At 59.5% G+C, this 15,948-nt stretch overlaps 1 protein-coding gene across 7 annotated transcripts in view; it reads right to left on the minus strand.

Moving 5' to 3' along the window:
* The window catches only part of Triobp (TRIO and F-actin binding protein), a 52,337-nt gene that overhangs the window by 12,278 nt on the left and 24,111 nt on the right, over positions 1-15,948 (minus strand). For 3 of the 7 annotated variants that reach the window (XM_078052762.1, XM_078052761.1, XM_078052764.1), the window contains exons 10-15: positions 14,887-14,964; positions 12,491-12,628; positions 4,101-4,157; positions 1,910-1,978; positions 1,728-1,817; positions 1,289-1,398 (exon numbers count right to left, since the gene is read on the minus strand). In XM_078052762.1, the coding sequence (XP_077908888.1) occupies positions 1,289-1,398; positions 1,728-1,817; positions 1,910-1,978; positions 4,101-4,157; positions 12,491-12,628; positions 14,887-14,964 (542 nt within the window). Of the gene's footprint in view, positions 1-1,288; positions 1,399-1,727; positions 1,818-1,909; positions 1,979-4,100; positions 4,158-4,740; positions 4,816-8,684; positions 8,874-12,490; positions 12,629-14,886; positions 14,965-15,948 lie in introns of those variants that run through there. The other 4 variants (XM_013357319.4, XM_013357320.4, XM_078052763.1 and 1 more) reach the window with 3 other exon arrangements.

Here is a 15,948-nt window from a genome sequence, read left to right on the forward strand (position 1 = left end):
AAGGCCCAGGGTTTAAGGGGCTTGTGGTGGAGCAGAAGAGGGGTGCCTGTGGTCACTACAGATGGGGTGAAGACTTTGGGACTTTTAAGTGACTGGCAGTTCTTTTCTTCCACAGTGTACGGGGGTACACTGTGACCCAGCCAAAAACTACAATTCCCAGCAGCCCCTGCAGCAACCCCTGGCCACGAGACTGCATTCCACCAGCAGGTGCAAGAAGCTGCTCCCTCTACCGGGCTGGGGGATCCTGGCTCCTGGCAGGGCCTCTGAGCCACAGCCCAAGCTCTGCACAGAGGCTGCAGAGAGCCCACCAGGCTAGACTCCACACTTGGGGCTCATCTGGAGAATGGAGTGAACAGCTATCTGGCTTAAGCCACCGTGTCTTGAGTGGCTATGTCAAGGCCATGAGCCTGTATCCTGAATGACAACTCCGCTGCACTGGACCTGGGAGTCTACCAAGGCTCTGGGCACATCTGCACACGTGTGCAGACATAAAGCCCAACACGACAGATGACAAATCTGAAATTCAGATGGGAAGTCATTGGTCCAGGCTGAGCCGCCAGGGTGTGGCCAGGCTGGGGGACTCACCTCAGCCCTCTTCAATAGCAGGCTCTCTTCCTGCTGCCCAGCAGCTTCAAGACCTGGCCCCACAGAAGGCTCTGCCACCAGGTAACAAGAACCCCACCCTTCTACCCTGGCAGCCTGGAGCAGGGGCTCCCCACCTGGGAGGGGACTGCACAGACGCCAGAGGACCCAGTCTCTCCCCTACAAAGGCGCAGGTATGGCCCCCAAGGCAGAGAGGGAAGAGCTGCCTGGCAGGGACCTCTGACTCAAGGCATCTTCTCTCAAGAGCTGAATCCCCTTCCCACTCTTACAGGATGTGGGGGACATGAGGGAAGAAGTCAGACTTCAAATCCTCAATGTGTTTCTGGGCAAATGCCAAGAACCCCCGCTGTTCTTGCCTAGCTTATGTTTTGGTGCTGGGGGTTGAACCCAGAGATGCTCCACCACTGAGCCAATCCCCAGCTCTTTTTATTTTTTGAGGGTTTCTCGCTAAATTGCTTAGGGCTTTAGTAAACTGCTGAGGCTGGCTTTGAACTTGTGATCTTCCCGCCTCAGCCTTCCGAGTCGCTGGAATTACAGAGTGTGCCACAAGGCTCAGCTCCCTATTTTGTTCTAGAGGTACCGAGGCCCAGGAGGCTCAGTCTCAAGGCTGTCAGGTGAGTTCCCAGAATCCCACTCCTCAAGATGTGAGGGTAGAGACACCTGCCCAGCCCAGCCCAGCACTTACTTGGTGACATCTGGCGCTGAAGTTGGACGCACAGTCTTCCTCAGAGCCTCGATCCAGTTCCGCCGGATACCTGAGGTCATGGCCGACAAGGTATAGACAGCATCCTTGGTCTGCAATCCACACCACAGTAGGTTAACACGTGGTCAACCCCATAGTCTCCCTGCTGACCCAGGAAGGGTGGCCCTTCCTTCCCTGAAGGGGGTCTAAGGTGATAAGCAAAGGGTCTGCTGAGGGCGCAAACGTCCTCCACGAGCCTGGGCAGCCGCCCCTGGCACCAAGCTCTCCCCAGAACGCCCAGGTGTTGGCACCAAAGCTTCACTGGCTCTGCGGAGAGGGTCTCTGCATAAATGGGGGAGTCACGTCTGATACCAACACCTCCTCTGGGGCTGGCAACCACGCTGCCCACCTCCCCACCTCCCCCAGCCACACGCAGCCTCACGTGGATCTGGAAGCCATAGTTGCGCTGCACCGCGTACTCCGTGACGTCCGTGCAGGAGCGCAGGTCGATCTCGCCGTCCAGCTCATCTGCCTAGAGCAGAAGGCACGGCAGGGTCACATGCGCCCTGGGGAGTCCCAGTCTACCGAGCCCGGCTGGGGCCTGTGGGCACCCAGTTGCCTCACCTCTTCCGCTGTGGAGTCTCTGTAATACTTGAGGCTTGAATCTGTCAGCACGAACCAGTGCTTCCTCCACTGTCGGGGAGAGGGGAGGTGAGAAAGGGAGGGTGGACCGAGGGGGGTGTGCATGCCATCCTGCTGGCTGACCCGGGAAAGCAGCCGGGTCAGAGAGTCAGAGCCTCAAGCACCTCCCAGGTGCAGATGAGGGAGGGGTGTGTCCTGGGTAAGGCCACTTCCTGGCAGAGTCAGGGGCTAAGTGCAACCAGAACATCACCCAGGCTTTTTTCATACACCGTGATCAGGGACAAAGACTTCCCAGACAGGAGAAAGAGGCCCAGGGGAGGGGACAGAGAGCTGGGCACAGGCATCGTGTGAGCTCTGCCAACCTATATGTGATGACTTGGGCATCTTTCTGTGGTGCCCATCTCCTCTAGTCCAGGGTCAGGTGGCAAAACATGATAGTAAGGGGCAGGGGCACGAGATACACTCTGGGCTTCGGCCTTTCTACTGGAATGCCACGGGCAGTCCGTGTCCTGCCAGGGTCAGTGCGTGTCGCCCAGGCCCCAGCCCTCCTGGGGCTCCCCATCATCAAGCCCTACCTGTGCTGATTCAAGCACTTAGTTTCCTTTCCTCTGGGCCACAGTCAGTTTTCAGGGGTGTCAGGGATGACCTCCCCACTTATTCCCACTCAGTATCTCCTGGGAACTCGGGTGTCACATCCAAGGACCTGGGGTGTGCCTGTGCCCTTGTTGGCCGAGTGCCTTTGTGCAGCTGTCTGCACTTCTCTGAGCTTCAGTCTTCTGGGGCTACCAAGAAGTCCCCAAGCCTTTGGCAAGGCGAGAAGTACCTCCCCCTGTGTTTCTCACGGGCCTGGCCGAGGTTGTTGGGAGTGGTCCTAAGAGGCACTGGCTCAGCCACCCTGTCCTCCCTACGTGGGACTTCAGCTGCCTCTCTGAGAGCAGCAGGTGCTGTGGCAACGGGGCTCTGGTCCTTGCAGGTCTGCTCTGAGATGGAAGGGAGGAGCGCCATGGGCCTCAGTCCCGAGTTCTAGGCCGGGCCGCCCAAGGTGCTGCCAGGAGAGGAGGGGACCACCACCCTGGTGGGCCTTCTCCCGCCTGGGCACCTAGGGACCGGGCTGGCTGGGCTCCCAGGGCCCTGCCAGCTCGGACATTCCAAAACCCTGTGAAAGAGGATGAGTAACAGCCAGTTCTGGGCGGGCCCATAATCCTCCTGCCCTCGGGGACCCTGGGTGGGGAAGCCAGGAAGGGTCACTGGCAGGGCGCCAGGCCTTGTGTGAGTCTGGAAAGCAGCCACCGGAGGACAGCGGGCAGGCAGCAGGGACGGGAGGCTGTGGGCTGGAGGGAATAAAGCATGTGGGCAGGAAACACAATGAGGTCCCCCCTGGCCCGGAGCCCTGCCCGGCATGCGGGCTGCAGGCAGCCCCGAGCCGCAGGAGCATGCAGACTGGGGTAGGCTGTGTCCCTCGCCAGGCTGGGTGGCGGGGAGCCAGCTCTCACTCCCAGGCAGGCCTGGCAGCCGAAAGGGCAGAGCTGGTGAAATGGTCACTGTCCTCTCTGGTTCCAAAGACAGATATGACAGAAAAAGGCAGGGGTCATCAGCTGAGACCCCAGTAGGTGCCAGGGCTGTGGGGACTTGTCCACGCTTATCTCTGTGCCTCTGTGTCCACTCAGTTCCCATCACGGGTATATCCCAGACGGAGCTGCTGAGGCCTAGAGAAGGCTCTGGCTCCACCAGCGGGGCCCCAGGTGGGTGAGACTCCTGAGCTGTGCTGAGCCCCACCCTACGGCTGAGTCTTGGGGATCTGCATGTGTCAGGCCCCGCGATCTCTGTGGACCTTCCTGCCTGACCCCGCGGAGTCCCAGTCAGAGTTACTGTGAGGGTGGAGGACAAGCAGCCCCTGGTGAGACCAGAGGATGGGGCCTGGTGTGTGCACCAGGAGGCCTCTACTCCCTCCACTCCGGGTGACCCACATACTGCAGATCATCCAGGAGGACAGTGCCCACTCCTCCCATGGGCACGACCCAGGCCCTCTTCTCCACTGGACAGGAAATGTACCCTCAGGGTTTTCGCTCTGGGCCCCACTCCCACCCCCAGAGGCGGGGGCTCTAGAGGGCTGGGAAGACAGGGAGGCCCTGAAGAAGCCCAAGCCAGCCTCTCCCCCGCCCGGCCCCCCTACCTCTCCAGGCTCATCCAAGATCGACATCCATCCCTTCTTGAAGTTGAGCAGATCGGGCTGTGGGGGGTGAGGAGGCAGGGGGTCAGGCCCAACAAGAAGCCCCCGGGCTGGGGGGGACAGGGTACTACACCCACCGCCCCAACCCCGGTAAGGTTGAGGTCTTGAGCAACCAGGAGAGGGCTGAGGGCCCAGGCACCCACCCCACATGCAGGTGGGCTCCCCACCTCTGAGGCAGCCTGGCCCCTTCCCCAACACCTGGCACGAGAGCCCAGGGAGTGGCCAGTGGCCGATACACACCACCCATGTCCAAGCTCCCCTGCCACAGCCTTCCTAACCCAGGATGGGGAAAGAAGGGGCGAGGGGACTCTGCCTGTAGAGTCTCCCAGGGGCTCAGAGGACAACACAGAGCAACAATGGAGCCAGCTGTCCCTTCCTCTCTGACAAGGCTGAGGCAGCCCAGGTGTGCACCTTAAAGCTCTGCCCACCCCTTGCTCCGACCCTCTGGGGTCCCCCTAGTCCCACCCTCTACTCATCTATTGGAGCCCCTTAAAGACAGAGCAGTCCCAGGCTGGGGTCAGAAACCCTCTGGTCCCCAGGTCTCTTTGGGAAGGCCCAGCACCTCAGTCCTGGCAAGCCCTACCTGCCAGGTGCTGCCCAGTGGGGCACGACCCCGGGGCCGGGGGGCTCCCAGCTGCAGCATGCTCCCCGGGGAGCCTGCAGCTAGATACCCCACTCAGGCCTACAGGAAGAAGCTGCACATCCGGGCATATCCCTGACCATGTCCACGTGAAGGGTGCAGCCTCCAGCCCGTCCCTGCCTGTAGGGGTCCTCTCTTGTTTACGTCCTGGTCCCTCTGCAGTCTCAGTCCCACAGGCTGGGAGGCTGGCAGACAGGGAGGAGGCAGCCACCTGTTGCCATGGCTCTGAGCCCACCTATCAGCACCTGCATCGCAGCTTACCAGCCGAGGTATCTGGTTGCCTGGAGGGAGCCGGGTGGCATGGCTCTGTGGGGTGGGCGGCGACAGCTGGAAACCAGAGCCACCTGACCTGGCCACCTCTCCTGACCCGTCCTACTCCCCGGGAGCCCTGTTCTCCTCAGGTGGAGGAAGCTGGCTGAGAGGGGCTTGGGCCAGCAGCCTGGACATCCAGAATTATCCATGGCCATGGTCAGGGGCCTCAAAGGCTGGTGGCCTCACCCTGCTACCTGTCTAAGCAAGGAGACAGGCTCTGCTCTGAGCCAGGAAGCCCCAGGGCTGCTTTGTCCTGTCTGCTCTGTGTTCTGCCTGCCCCATCAGCCACCTGTCCCAACCAAGCCTGAAAACCAGTGACCACACTTCTACTTCCCTTCAGACCCTCCACGGCCCTGCTAGGGGCCTGCCACAGGGCCTGGCCACAGCAGGCCTCAGGAAAAGCTGCCAATCACACCTCTTCTGCCTCCCCGGCCTAAATTCCTGTGCTTCAGGGCGGGGCCCATGGAGCTGATCCAGGGGAAAGCCCCAGGGGAGAACCCCTGGGTGGGCTGAGCAGCCAATGGGACCCAAGGATCCCCCCCACTGCAATGACAGGCAGGGGCTCTGAGGGTTGCCTGGAAAGTGGAACAGCTGTGACCTTTCTAGGACACATCCCTCTTGGAGCCCCGGATGCCTGATATGGCAAGTGACCTAGGGTCCTGCCCTCCCCCAGCCTTCCAAGAGGCCGGAACCTGCCACAGACAGAGCAGCCTGGTGACCCTTGAGAGATCAGTACAGACCAGTACAGCCATGTCAGGCACGACCTAGCACGGCGACCTGCGAGAAAGGAGGCAGCCAAGGCAAGTTTTTTAAATCTCTGGCACAGAAACCTAGGGCCAGGTTCAAAAGGTACGGCCAACTCCATTTCTCCTGTTTTGCCCTGGCTCTGCGGCCAGTCACCCTTTGGCACTTGCAGGATGCCCAGTGCTCCCGTTGTTCTTTCGGAAGTAGCCACAGGCTCCTGTGGCTGTCCTCCCAGACCCCGGCCACCGGTCAGCCTTGCCTCCTGCCTGGACCAAGGCCACGGACCCCTCTAAGCACACTGCTCACTCACAGAGGCCTAGTGTCATAGGGCTGCTTAAGACCTGCAGGGTTGGTTCCAGGTGTCTCCAAAACGAAGTGTAACTGCCTCAGGATGTGACAAAAGCCTCCACCTGCTGTCCCAACCTGGCTCCCCCAGCCTCGGCGCCCACATCATGCCAGGCCACCAAGCCCTTCACACCTGCCCCTGTCCTCAGCCTGAAATACCAGGTGCCCCCGTCTGCCGGCCAAGCAAGTCCCCACTGGTGACTCAAGAGTTGTCCTAATTGTCACCTCTGAGGCCCCCTTCCCCATACTTACCACCCACCAGCCGCTCATCCACAGCCCCTTACAGAGGCCCCACTGTGTCAAGATTGTCTTAAGACCTTTACTTCTCCCCCTGGTGGGCTGCTCACCCAGACCCCACTGGAGCTCAAAGAGTCTTTGCAGGAAAAACAAAAAGCACCCTTTTTTTTTTTAAGCACCAGGTACTGTTCTAGGGCAGGAAGCCAGCTGGGAACAAGAGCTGTAGCCCCTGCCTTGGCGGGTTTGAGTGGCAGACCATAAACAAGAGAACAAGCATATAACTTGACGCCCAAAGATGGCTGGGGAGCCAGGCTCCTCGCAAAGCTGTGCTGGGACTAAGGCAAGAGTGGCAGACAAGGATTCCGACCCCAGGTCCAGCGCCAGACCACCAGCTCCTACAGCCTCTGAGCAGGTACCTGCCCTCAGTACTGTGCCTTCTTCTCGGTCAGGGGTGGGGGCCAGGGAGATGGGTCAGGCACAGGAGGGGCAGCTTGGAGCAGGCTCAGATCCAAATGGCAGCCAGGTGAGCACTTGAGCCCCAGATTGGTGACTAGGAGCCTGTCTCTGCTCCCAAACCTGTGATGGCTCCCCTTTCCCACGACCAGGCTTTCCTGAGCCTCCAGGTGCTCTTGCCAGCCCTCCTCTACGCTCTCAGCATCCCCAGCACCAGCCTTCACCCACATGCCCCTCCCCCATAACGCGGCCCTCCTCCCCAGTCCATCACCTGACAAAGTTCTAGAATCACAGGAATCTCCCTCCCGAGGCCCTCCTCCCACTAGCGGGGAGGAACTGTCAGCTACTCTTGCTCAGCGGGTGCAGCGCAGGAACTGCAACCACACACATCTCTTATCTCTCCCTAGGAAAAAAAAATGGGACAGAACTGGACACAAACTGTGGCCCAGCCATAGAGGGACCGCAGGCATGCTGCTTCACCTCTCCACAACTTAGCTCTCTTAGCTGTCTGATGGGGACCACACCGCAGACCTTAAAGGCTCCATCTGGTAGGGTGAAAGCACCCGGTGCAGGGGCTGGCAGGCACCCAGTGGGCAGTGTAAACACCTCCCCTTGGCCCCAGGACACTGACTCAGCTCCTCCCCCCACGTCCCCCTCTGCTCCCTGACAGGGAAGGGGAGGCTGCTGTCGACAGGAAGGGCCAGCAGGGAGGTGGCAGGATGTGCAGAGGCCGAGGAAGTCCAGGCAGCAGCGCCAGGTCATCCCGCTCACAGGGGCAGGGGCCACAATGGGCCCCGCCTCCATCAGCCCAGCCCACTCCTCACTAGGACTTCACTCACTTGAAGGTAGAATGCGCATGTGCTTTGTGTGCATATATATATATATATATATACACATACACATACACACACACCCTGCTCATCCTAACCCCAAGAGGGTCACCAAACTCTGGAGCCTCCCTAATGCACTAGCCAGAAATCAAAAGCAGCTCCACCCCTCCCTTCCAGCACATCATGTTCAGTTGGCCAGACTGATCTGGAAAGGGGCACTTCTTCCCTTACATTAGGGGCAACCCTCAGGCAACTCACCAAGGCCCTCCCAAGCCTCAGTTTATCTTGCTGTGAAATAGGAACAATGAATTCAGTTATGAGGCTCTACATGATCGTTAGGGCGCAGGTACTGACAGCGCCTGAGTAGACCTTATCCCCCAGAGAAATACAACCTCCTGCCATCATGCCCACCGCCCCACCTGCAGTGTCGCCCCACTCAAGGCCCCAGAGCCCAAGCGGGGGAAAGTATGTTATCCCGCAGCTTCAGAGCCACAGAATGGCTCCCAGGCCGTGGGGTGGGGCCGGCCGCCCTTCTCGCCCTCCTAATCTCGGGCCAGCGCGCACACGGGTGGCCAGCCTTTGCAGGCCAGGTCTGTGCGACCCAGTCAAGCAGCCTGGAGACAACCCAACCCAGGCCAGGCCCGTCTGCACTCCTCACGGGCCGGAGCCCCTGGCAACCCCAGGAAGTCGGGTCTTCTAGGGAGTCGCAGGGAAGGTGGGACAGGCTCGCTCGAGTGCGCCCGCCACTGGTCCCGTCAAGGCGAGCGGGGTGCCGGGGACGGGGAGCTCCCAGCTCCTTGGGGTCGCCTGGGCTCCTAGGGTAACGAGGGGATGGGGCGCGGAGGCAGGTCTGGCGGCGGACACCACCTCCCAACTCCGGGAAGTGAGGAGGGGGCTGCCCGGGTGGGGAGCGGAGGGGCTCCGCCTCGGCGGCGGCGCGCAGACAACGGGGCGCGGGGCACTCACCGTCATGGCGGCGCCCCGGGACGGCGGGACCAGGCGGCGGGACAGTGGAAGGGGCTCTCGGTCCGGGCTCCGCGGCGCGGGGACCCCGCCGCCGCCGCCCCTCTCGGCCGGCGCCCGCCGCTCCTCCAGCCCTGCCCTTCCCCAGCGCAGTCCCGGCCCCTTCCATCCGCCCATAAAACTTTTTTTTTTTCAAACTTCCTGGGAGGACCCGGGCGGGCCAATGGGCGGCGGGAACGCCGGGACAAACAGCGGCGGGGGCGCGAGCGGACCAATGGGGGCGCGAGACGGGTCCGGGGGCGGGGCCTGCCCGAAGGGACGGGCGCGCGGGGGCGGCAGGGCGGCAGACCCGGAGGGCGGATGGGGGCGGCGGCAGGGAGCCACGGAGGGCGGGTCCGGCTCCGCAGCCGGTTGCCTGGCGGAAGGAAGAGCCCGGTGTGCAGGTGACTGCGTCCAGCCACTGCTCGGGGCGGGAGCTGGGGGTGGCCTCCTCGCCGCCCTGGCTACCCCCAGCCCTAGCCCCCAGCTAGGGGCGTTGGGCCAACCAGGTCTCCGCGCCTTGATTGGATGGGGACATGGGCGAAGCATTTAGCCCTAACGACTCGAGGGGCACACCTGTTACCTTGTGAACGACTTTTGTCCTCACCGTAGACCTGAAGGGGAGTGCTCCTTGTCTCCATTTTACTAATGAGAAAACGGAAGCTTAAAGAGGTGGGCCAACTTGCCCAAGGTCACAAAGTAAGACACAGAATTGTTAGTAGGTAAGATGGCACGAGACTGAGTTCTGGAATGGTAAAGGCTTCCCCAAATGCTCCCTCCTGCCAAGCAGATCCTTCTCAGTTTTGGTTCTTGCGGGTGGGTGTACACCCCTCGATCATGTTCCCAGAGCTCTTGACAGTTAAAGGCTCTTTGGCTGCAGATCCCATCTGAGGCCTGCAGATGAGGAGTCCTTGGAGGAATTTCTTGGCTACTGGTAGCCTGTGTAGCATAGCCAAACTGTTACCTGAAGAAAGGCACTGGACTCTGCCTCAGTTTCACCCGTTGTAAATGGACTAATGCTATTACCTCATCTGGTTGAGATGAGGATTAAGCTTTAATCCAAGTAAAGCATGTGAAACAACCTCTTGATCCCTACTTAGCCCTCCATAGGTGGGAGGCATGGGAGGCAAGGGAGCCTGGATTACCCACCATTTGGATTCATCTGACGACTTGGGGTTAAAAATGATTGCCTTGTGGGGCTGAGGTTGTAGCTCAGTGGAAAAAGTGCTTGTCTAGCACATGTGAGGCACTGGGTTCAATCCTCAGTAACATATAAAAATAAATAAAATAAAGGTATTGTATCCACTTAAAATGAAATAAAAAAGATTTTAAAAGAAATTATCCCCATTTCACAGATAAAGAAATGGAGGTCCAGAGACCTGCTGTTCTTTCTCAGCATTTTCTGCTAGGAGTCTCCCCACCATGAAGAATAAGGCCGAGGATAAGTCCACCTCACTCTAGACACTGGCCTTCGGGCACCTGTGTGGCTTCCCACTCTCCTCTATACTTTACTCAGGCCTCAGGCCTCGAGAGAGTGAGGAACAAACAGACCAAAGACCCCACCTACCCCGAGGGGCCTGGCCCATGGCCTGGGGCACTAGCAGCACCAGCCCCACACTCTGGTTTTCTGGTGAGGGATTCACCTTCTAGTACCCTCAACCCAGTGACCAGAGCACTCCACTGCACAGTCTTTCCTCACTTAATGCACACTAACAGACCAGCTGTACCTTCTCACCTGGGGAGTCTTCACAGCCAGGCCCACCTACTGTCCCCCTCTTACGGGTACGTTCACATTCAGGGTCCATAATGGCGTACTGCTGGAAATTCCTGGGGTAAACCAGCTCCTTTGTACCTCCTGGCTGCCATGTCTGGAATACTTCCCACCCTGTCGTCCACACACATGCACGCGTGCACACACTCATTTCCTCTCTCCTCACCCCCTGAATGTCTGCCTGGACTATTCTCTTCACCCTTCATGCCTCAGGCCAAAGGGAGCCAGAGTGTCCAGTTAAACTTAGAAACTCCTTGCCACATGCTCCCTCCAGAGCGATCCCTGCCTCTGCCGCCCAGACCTGTGCCCCTGCCTGTGCACATCCCTCCACCAAGGTCATGGCCATGCTGTGTTCTAAACAGTTACCTTTCAGGGACCTCACCTTGCTGTTCTCCCCGTGGGCGGGGATGGAGTGTGCAGGCCTTGGCCCCCAGTGCCTCCTCAGGGAAGGCTGGTTAAATGGATAAACACCAAATAAAGAAGCCACGGCCCAGGCCAGCCAAACACAACTGGCAACGCCAGGAGTGAGTTTTTAAGATGGCAAAGACCACAGCCCCAAACTCAGGCATTCCGGCGGCCTCAACCCACTGCTCCATTGAGGGTCATAAGGTAAGGCTGAGAGAAGGGGGCCACGGGCCAGAGCGCACAGCAAGTGAGGACTCAGGGAAACCAGTAGGTGCCGGGCAGGTTTGCAGACATCCAGCTCTGAGATCAGCCAGAGCAGGGTTTGAATCCCAGCTCTGCCACTTGCCCTTTTGTGACCTGGAACACGTGACTTTCCTCTGTGCTTTATTTCCTCATCCGCAAAATGGACAACATGTGTCTAACTGCGACTGGTGGTGAGCATCAAGTGTGGTCAGGCGCACCGTGCACTGAGCATGGAGTTGGGCATACAGTAGGTACACAGTCATTGCTGGTGACCATCACCATCATCATTACCCCAGGGTGCTGTCCTCAACTTCTCTCCTCCTTCTCTCCACCGAGGACGAACGTGTCCCCTCCTGGCAGACCTGCTGTGTGTTGGTGACTTTAGCTAGTCTGATAAGGTAATTCCTGCCCCTGCCTCAAAGGTACCACCACCCTACCTGGATCACTATGTTTGCCCAATTGCCCTTGGTGCCCTGATCCCCTAAAGAGGAATAATGATGTGGATGAGAAATGGATGACCCTCCCCCACCTCTGTGCCTCTGGATCTCCCAGAGCCCTCCCTGAGCCCTGAGATTCTCGGCAGATTTTCTGGATGTGGCAACCGGGGCTCGGTAAATTTGGCCGCAATCCTTATCTCACATGGGAAGCGGAAAATCAGCTCCAGGACACCCAACTGTGTGACTTCAGGTCAATCAGCTCACGTCTCTAAGCCTCAGTCCCTTCATCTATAAAATGGGTACACTGTCTCTAAGGTACCTGGATTAGTGCTAGCGCCAGGGCCGACTATACAAAGTACAAGAGTTGGCCTGTCACCAATAAAGGAGATGCCATGGGTAAGCCTGCAGCCCCTAGAGATGCAGCAGAAGCCAAGGGGACAGGAGGGGACAGGTCCTAGATGCCTCCCTCGTTGCCCTTGAGGAAGCCCCAACCAGAGGCCAGACTGTTTACAGGCCTCTCTGGGCAGGGGATGGTTACGTAACGCCAGATGTTTGTGAAACTGGCTCAGACCCAGGCACACTTTGCAATCCCAGAGCCCCTTGCAGGCCTCCCCCGCCTTTCCCTCTCCCCAGCCGGGCTCCCCTGGCACAGGGCTGGGGGGAGCTACCAAGGAGAAGCTCTCAGTCACTGGGCTGTTTGGTTGTCCTCACCCCAAAAGCCAAAAAGAGCCCCCACCCTGCCCTGGAGGCAAGAGAGCCCACCTGGCAGAGCCTGTCAGGAGCTTAGGAGCTCTGTCTGTGTGGGGCCCCAATCCCTGCTTAGCCCCCACACTATTCTGGGACTGACATCAGTCTCCTCCCTGCCCTCCCTCCTCTGCCACCCTCACCCCTCCAGCCCCGTGGAACCAGCCTACCCTTTGCCACCTGAGGACCCCCAGAGACAGCAGGAACGGATTGAACAGCGTGGGTCGGTCCCCGGGCATCCGCCATGAGGTCACCAGTCGGCCCTTGAGTGGGCTCCCAGCCTTGCCCTCTGCTGGCCTCTTGTCTGCCTGTCAAACAGGGTCCAGTGTTGGCCACATGTCCCTTTGGCAGGATGGGGGCATCCCTGGCCACAGCCTCCCCTGCCCGTTCTGCCACCTCAAAAGCCCAGCGTTCCCGTCATTCTCCCCTCCCAGAACTGCCCGGGAGAGAAGCTTCCAGCTGGTTCACACCTCACTGTGTTTGACAGACAGGTCCCCTGGGGCTCAGCATCCTGGGGATGTGCACCCCACACCCTAGAGTCAAACCCCAGGTTGCCAAGGGGAGGGTTACGTGTCCCAGACGCACGCGTCCACCCAAGAGATGTGGGCAGACTGTTTCACATTAGGTTCTAGAGACGCAGAGACCGTTAAATCTGTGCCGAACTCTAGGCTCCTCTTCCTCAGAGCAACAATGTCTGGAGCCAAGGGGTCATACAAGTGTCCCCCAGCCCCTACTCCTGTCACCTGCCTAGCCATCTGGCAGTAGATTTGTGACCCAAGGTTACATGAAAGGAATGAGTCACAGAACAGACACCTGCAGACACCTCTGGCAGAGCCCCCAAATGTTCCCCTTTGAACTCTTCCCTGTTGGGGAAACAAACCCCAGGGAAGCAGAGGGACTGGCCCAAAGTCACATGGTTATGGGCAGGGGTGGGGCAGAGCTACGTGTACTGTGGTCAGGCGCACCGTGCACTGAGCATGGAGCTGGGCATACAGTAGGTACACAGTCTGGAATCCCAGATTTTCTGGGCTTTCCTTTGGCCTTTGGTTTGGTTGCAGGGCTGGGGATCGAGCCCAGGGCCCTGCACGTGCTAGGCCAGTGCTCGACCACTGAGCCACATCCCTGACGCTTTTTGGTTTTGAGTTTTGCTAAGTTGCCCCAGCTGACCTTGAATGTGCATACTCCCGTTTCCCCGACAGCCTGGTCCAGCCCCCCAGATCCCAGGAGTGGGGATCAGAGGCCGAGTGCCCCCGCCAGCTGGAGTCCACGCTCCCTGGAAGCAGAGCTGGAAGCCTCTGAGCAGAGGCCAGCAAGGCTTTGGAGGACAGAGTGCCCCACCTGGCTACCGTGCCCCCATCGCGGCCCTGAGCACCAGCTTGGAACGGCCTGCGGTGGCACTCCAGCTCCGGCTGACCCAGCCCTGCACACAGATGTGCGCGAGGGAGCGCCCAGATGAAGACCCAGTGAATTGGTCAGCACGTCTGTCTGCGCAGTCAGGGCTGCTGGGGGCTGGCTGGGAGGTTATCCACGTGGCTGGGAAACCAGAGGGTCCCCCACTATTACTATTTCCTCTTTGTTCACAAAGCTGTGGCTTCAGGAAGTATGAAGAAATTACTCCAAAAGAGGAAGAGCAGCGTTGTCAGAGCCCAGATAGTGATCAGAGTCCCCTGCCCCATCCCCATCTCACAGAGGGAAGACTGGCCCAGCAAGCTGCTAGCAAGGAGCACGCACATCAGGGAGAGCTGAGCGGGAGGGCAGGGGCAGAGGGAACACGGGGTGGGCTCTTGAGCCTGGGTTCTAGTTCAAGTCCAGCCATCGACTGGTTATGTGACCTGGGATGACCCCTGCCTGTTCCTCTTCTGCACAGGGAGGGGTGCACAGATCCCCCAGCTCCCAAGCAGCAGGGCCAGACTCGGGCTCCAGGCTGCCAGACAGATGCTCTCCTGTCACACCTGGCTTTTCAGGAGGCAGCCCAGGGAAGAGCAGGACCAGGAAAACAGCCCTGAACAGTGTGTCGCCTGCCCTCTGCCCCTCTGCTCTGATCTCAGCCCTCTGGAGGCTGAGGGTGATGAGAATCATCTGTTTGGCAGGTTGTGGGGAGGGGTGGGGCAGAGAAGGACGCTCCAGCTGCAGCCTGGCCCCAGAGCGGCCTCACAGGTCCCACCCCACCCCCCTGATCACATGTCCCTTCCCCCAGGACCTGGAGACCCTCCAGGCCCAGCTGACCCAGCCCTCCTCAACACTTCTTTGGCTCTTAAATGTCCCACCCTGCTCCTCAGCCTGGTCCAGCCCCCCAGAACCAGAAGGACCTTGCCCTCAGAGAACATCAGGGTCAAACCACGTTTGCCTGGGGAAAGGCAGCGACCATTGTAGGGTAGCCCAGCAAGTTAGAAACAGAGCCCTGGGCTTCCAACCCCGGGACCGGCCACTCCCAGGTCTCAAGCCAGAGTCACCCTGCTGTCCAGCTTTCCAAACCCCCACCATGTGCACAGATGACCTGGTTTCCCACCTGATTTCCTTCCCTTCCACTCCCCTGTGCCCATGCCCACACCCATCACCCAACTACCGGGTCTGCCTGCTTCTGGTCAGTCAGTAAATCTTGGCCTTTGCCTGGTTCTGACGCCTCACGCTCCTCTGGTTGGAACTGGAGATGAGAAAGAATACAGATTAACCCAGGTTCTTCCCCAGGGTCCATCTGTCTGTCCACTCTCATCTGTCCCACTCTCATCCATCCATCCAACTTGTATCTCGCACCCAGCGTCAGTGGGTCCGAGTGTCCATCCGACCATCCAACGTCATCCACCCTCTCATCCGTTCAGCATCCACCATCCGACCCACCCCTACTCCCAATCCAGCTTCTATTTATTCAACACCTCTCCATCCATCACGTGTGGATCCTCCTCCGCCTGCTCAACATCTGCTCATCCATCCACCATCACCCCAGCACTCCTTTCCCATTCACCACCCAGCGTTAACTCATCCCCGGGACATTCTCCATCCATAGCCCGCCAGCACACCCTGCAGCACCCTCTACTCTTCCAGCGTCCGTGTAGCCACCATCGGTCATCTGTCCGTCACCCATCATTCACCCATCATCTACCCGCTGTCCCACGGCCTCCCTGTGTTTCTCAGATGCTCCTCGTCGGAGCCATGACCAGCCATCCGCTGAGCTGAGCCCCTCCTTCGTGTCAGGCCTGGGCCAGGGCCAGAGGCACACAGATGAAGAAGGCTGGGCTCCTGCCCCTGTGGAGCTCATGTTTTGTAGGGGGAAATGACAGCCCAGCGTGACAGATGGAGGGAAGCAAAACTGCCAAGCTCAGAAGGGGAGCATCGCGAGCTGGGGGTGTGGTGTTTGGGGAGGTCTGAGGACAGGACACCCAAGCGAAGGCTTGAACAATGAGCGGGTGTTTGGTGGGTGAAGAGGCAAGGAAACAGCACCCAGGCAGGGAGCGGCATGAGCGGCATGTGCGAAGGCGGGAGGTGGGTGCAGTCCTGCAGCCCCCCAGAGAGGAGGCTTTGGACGCTGCACCAAGGACGTCTTAGAGAGGAGCTAGGCAGCCCCAGCCACCATTCCTGAGCCTCCCTGGGACCCCTGAGCTGAGGCTGGAGACTCTCTGACCCCCTACCT

This window comes from Ictidomys tridecemlineatus, chromosome 6, assembly GCF_052094955.1.
Source record: "Ictidomys tridecemlineatus isolate mIctTri1 chromosome 6, mIctTri1.hap1, whole genome shotgun sequence".
NCBI classification, from domain to species: domain Eukaryota; kingdom Metazoa; phylum Chordata; class Mammalia; order Rodentia; family Sciuridae; genus Ictidomys; species Ictidomys tridecemlineatus.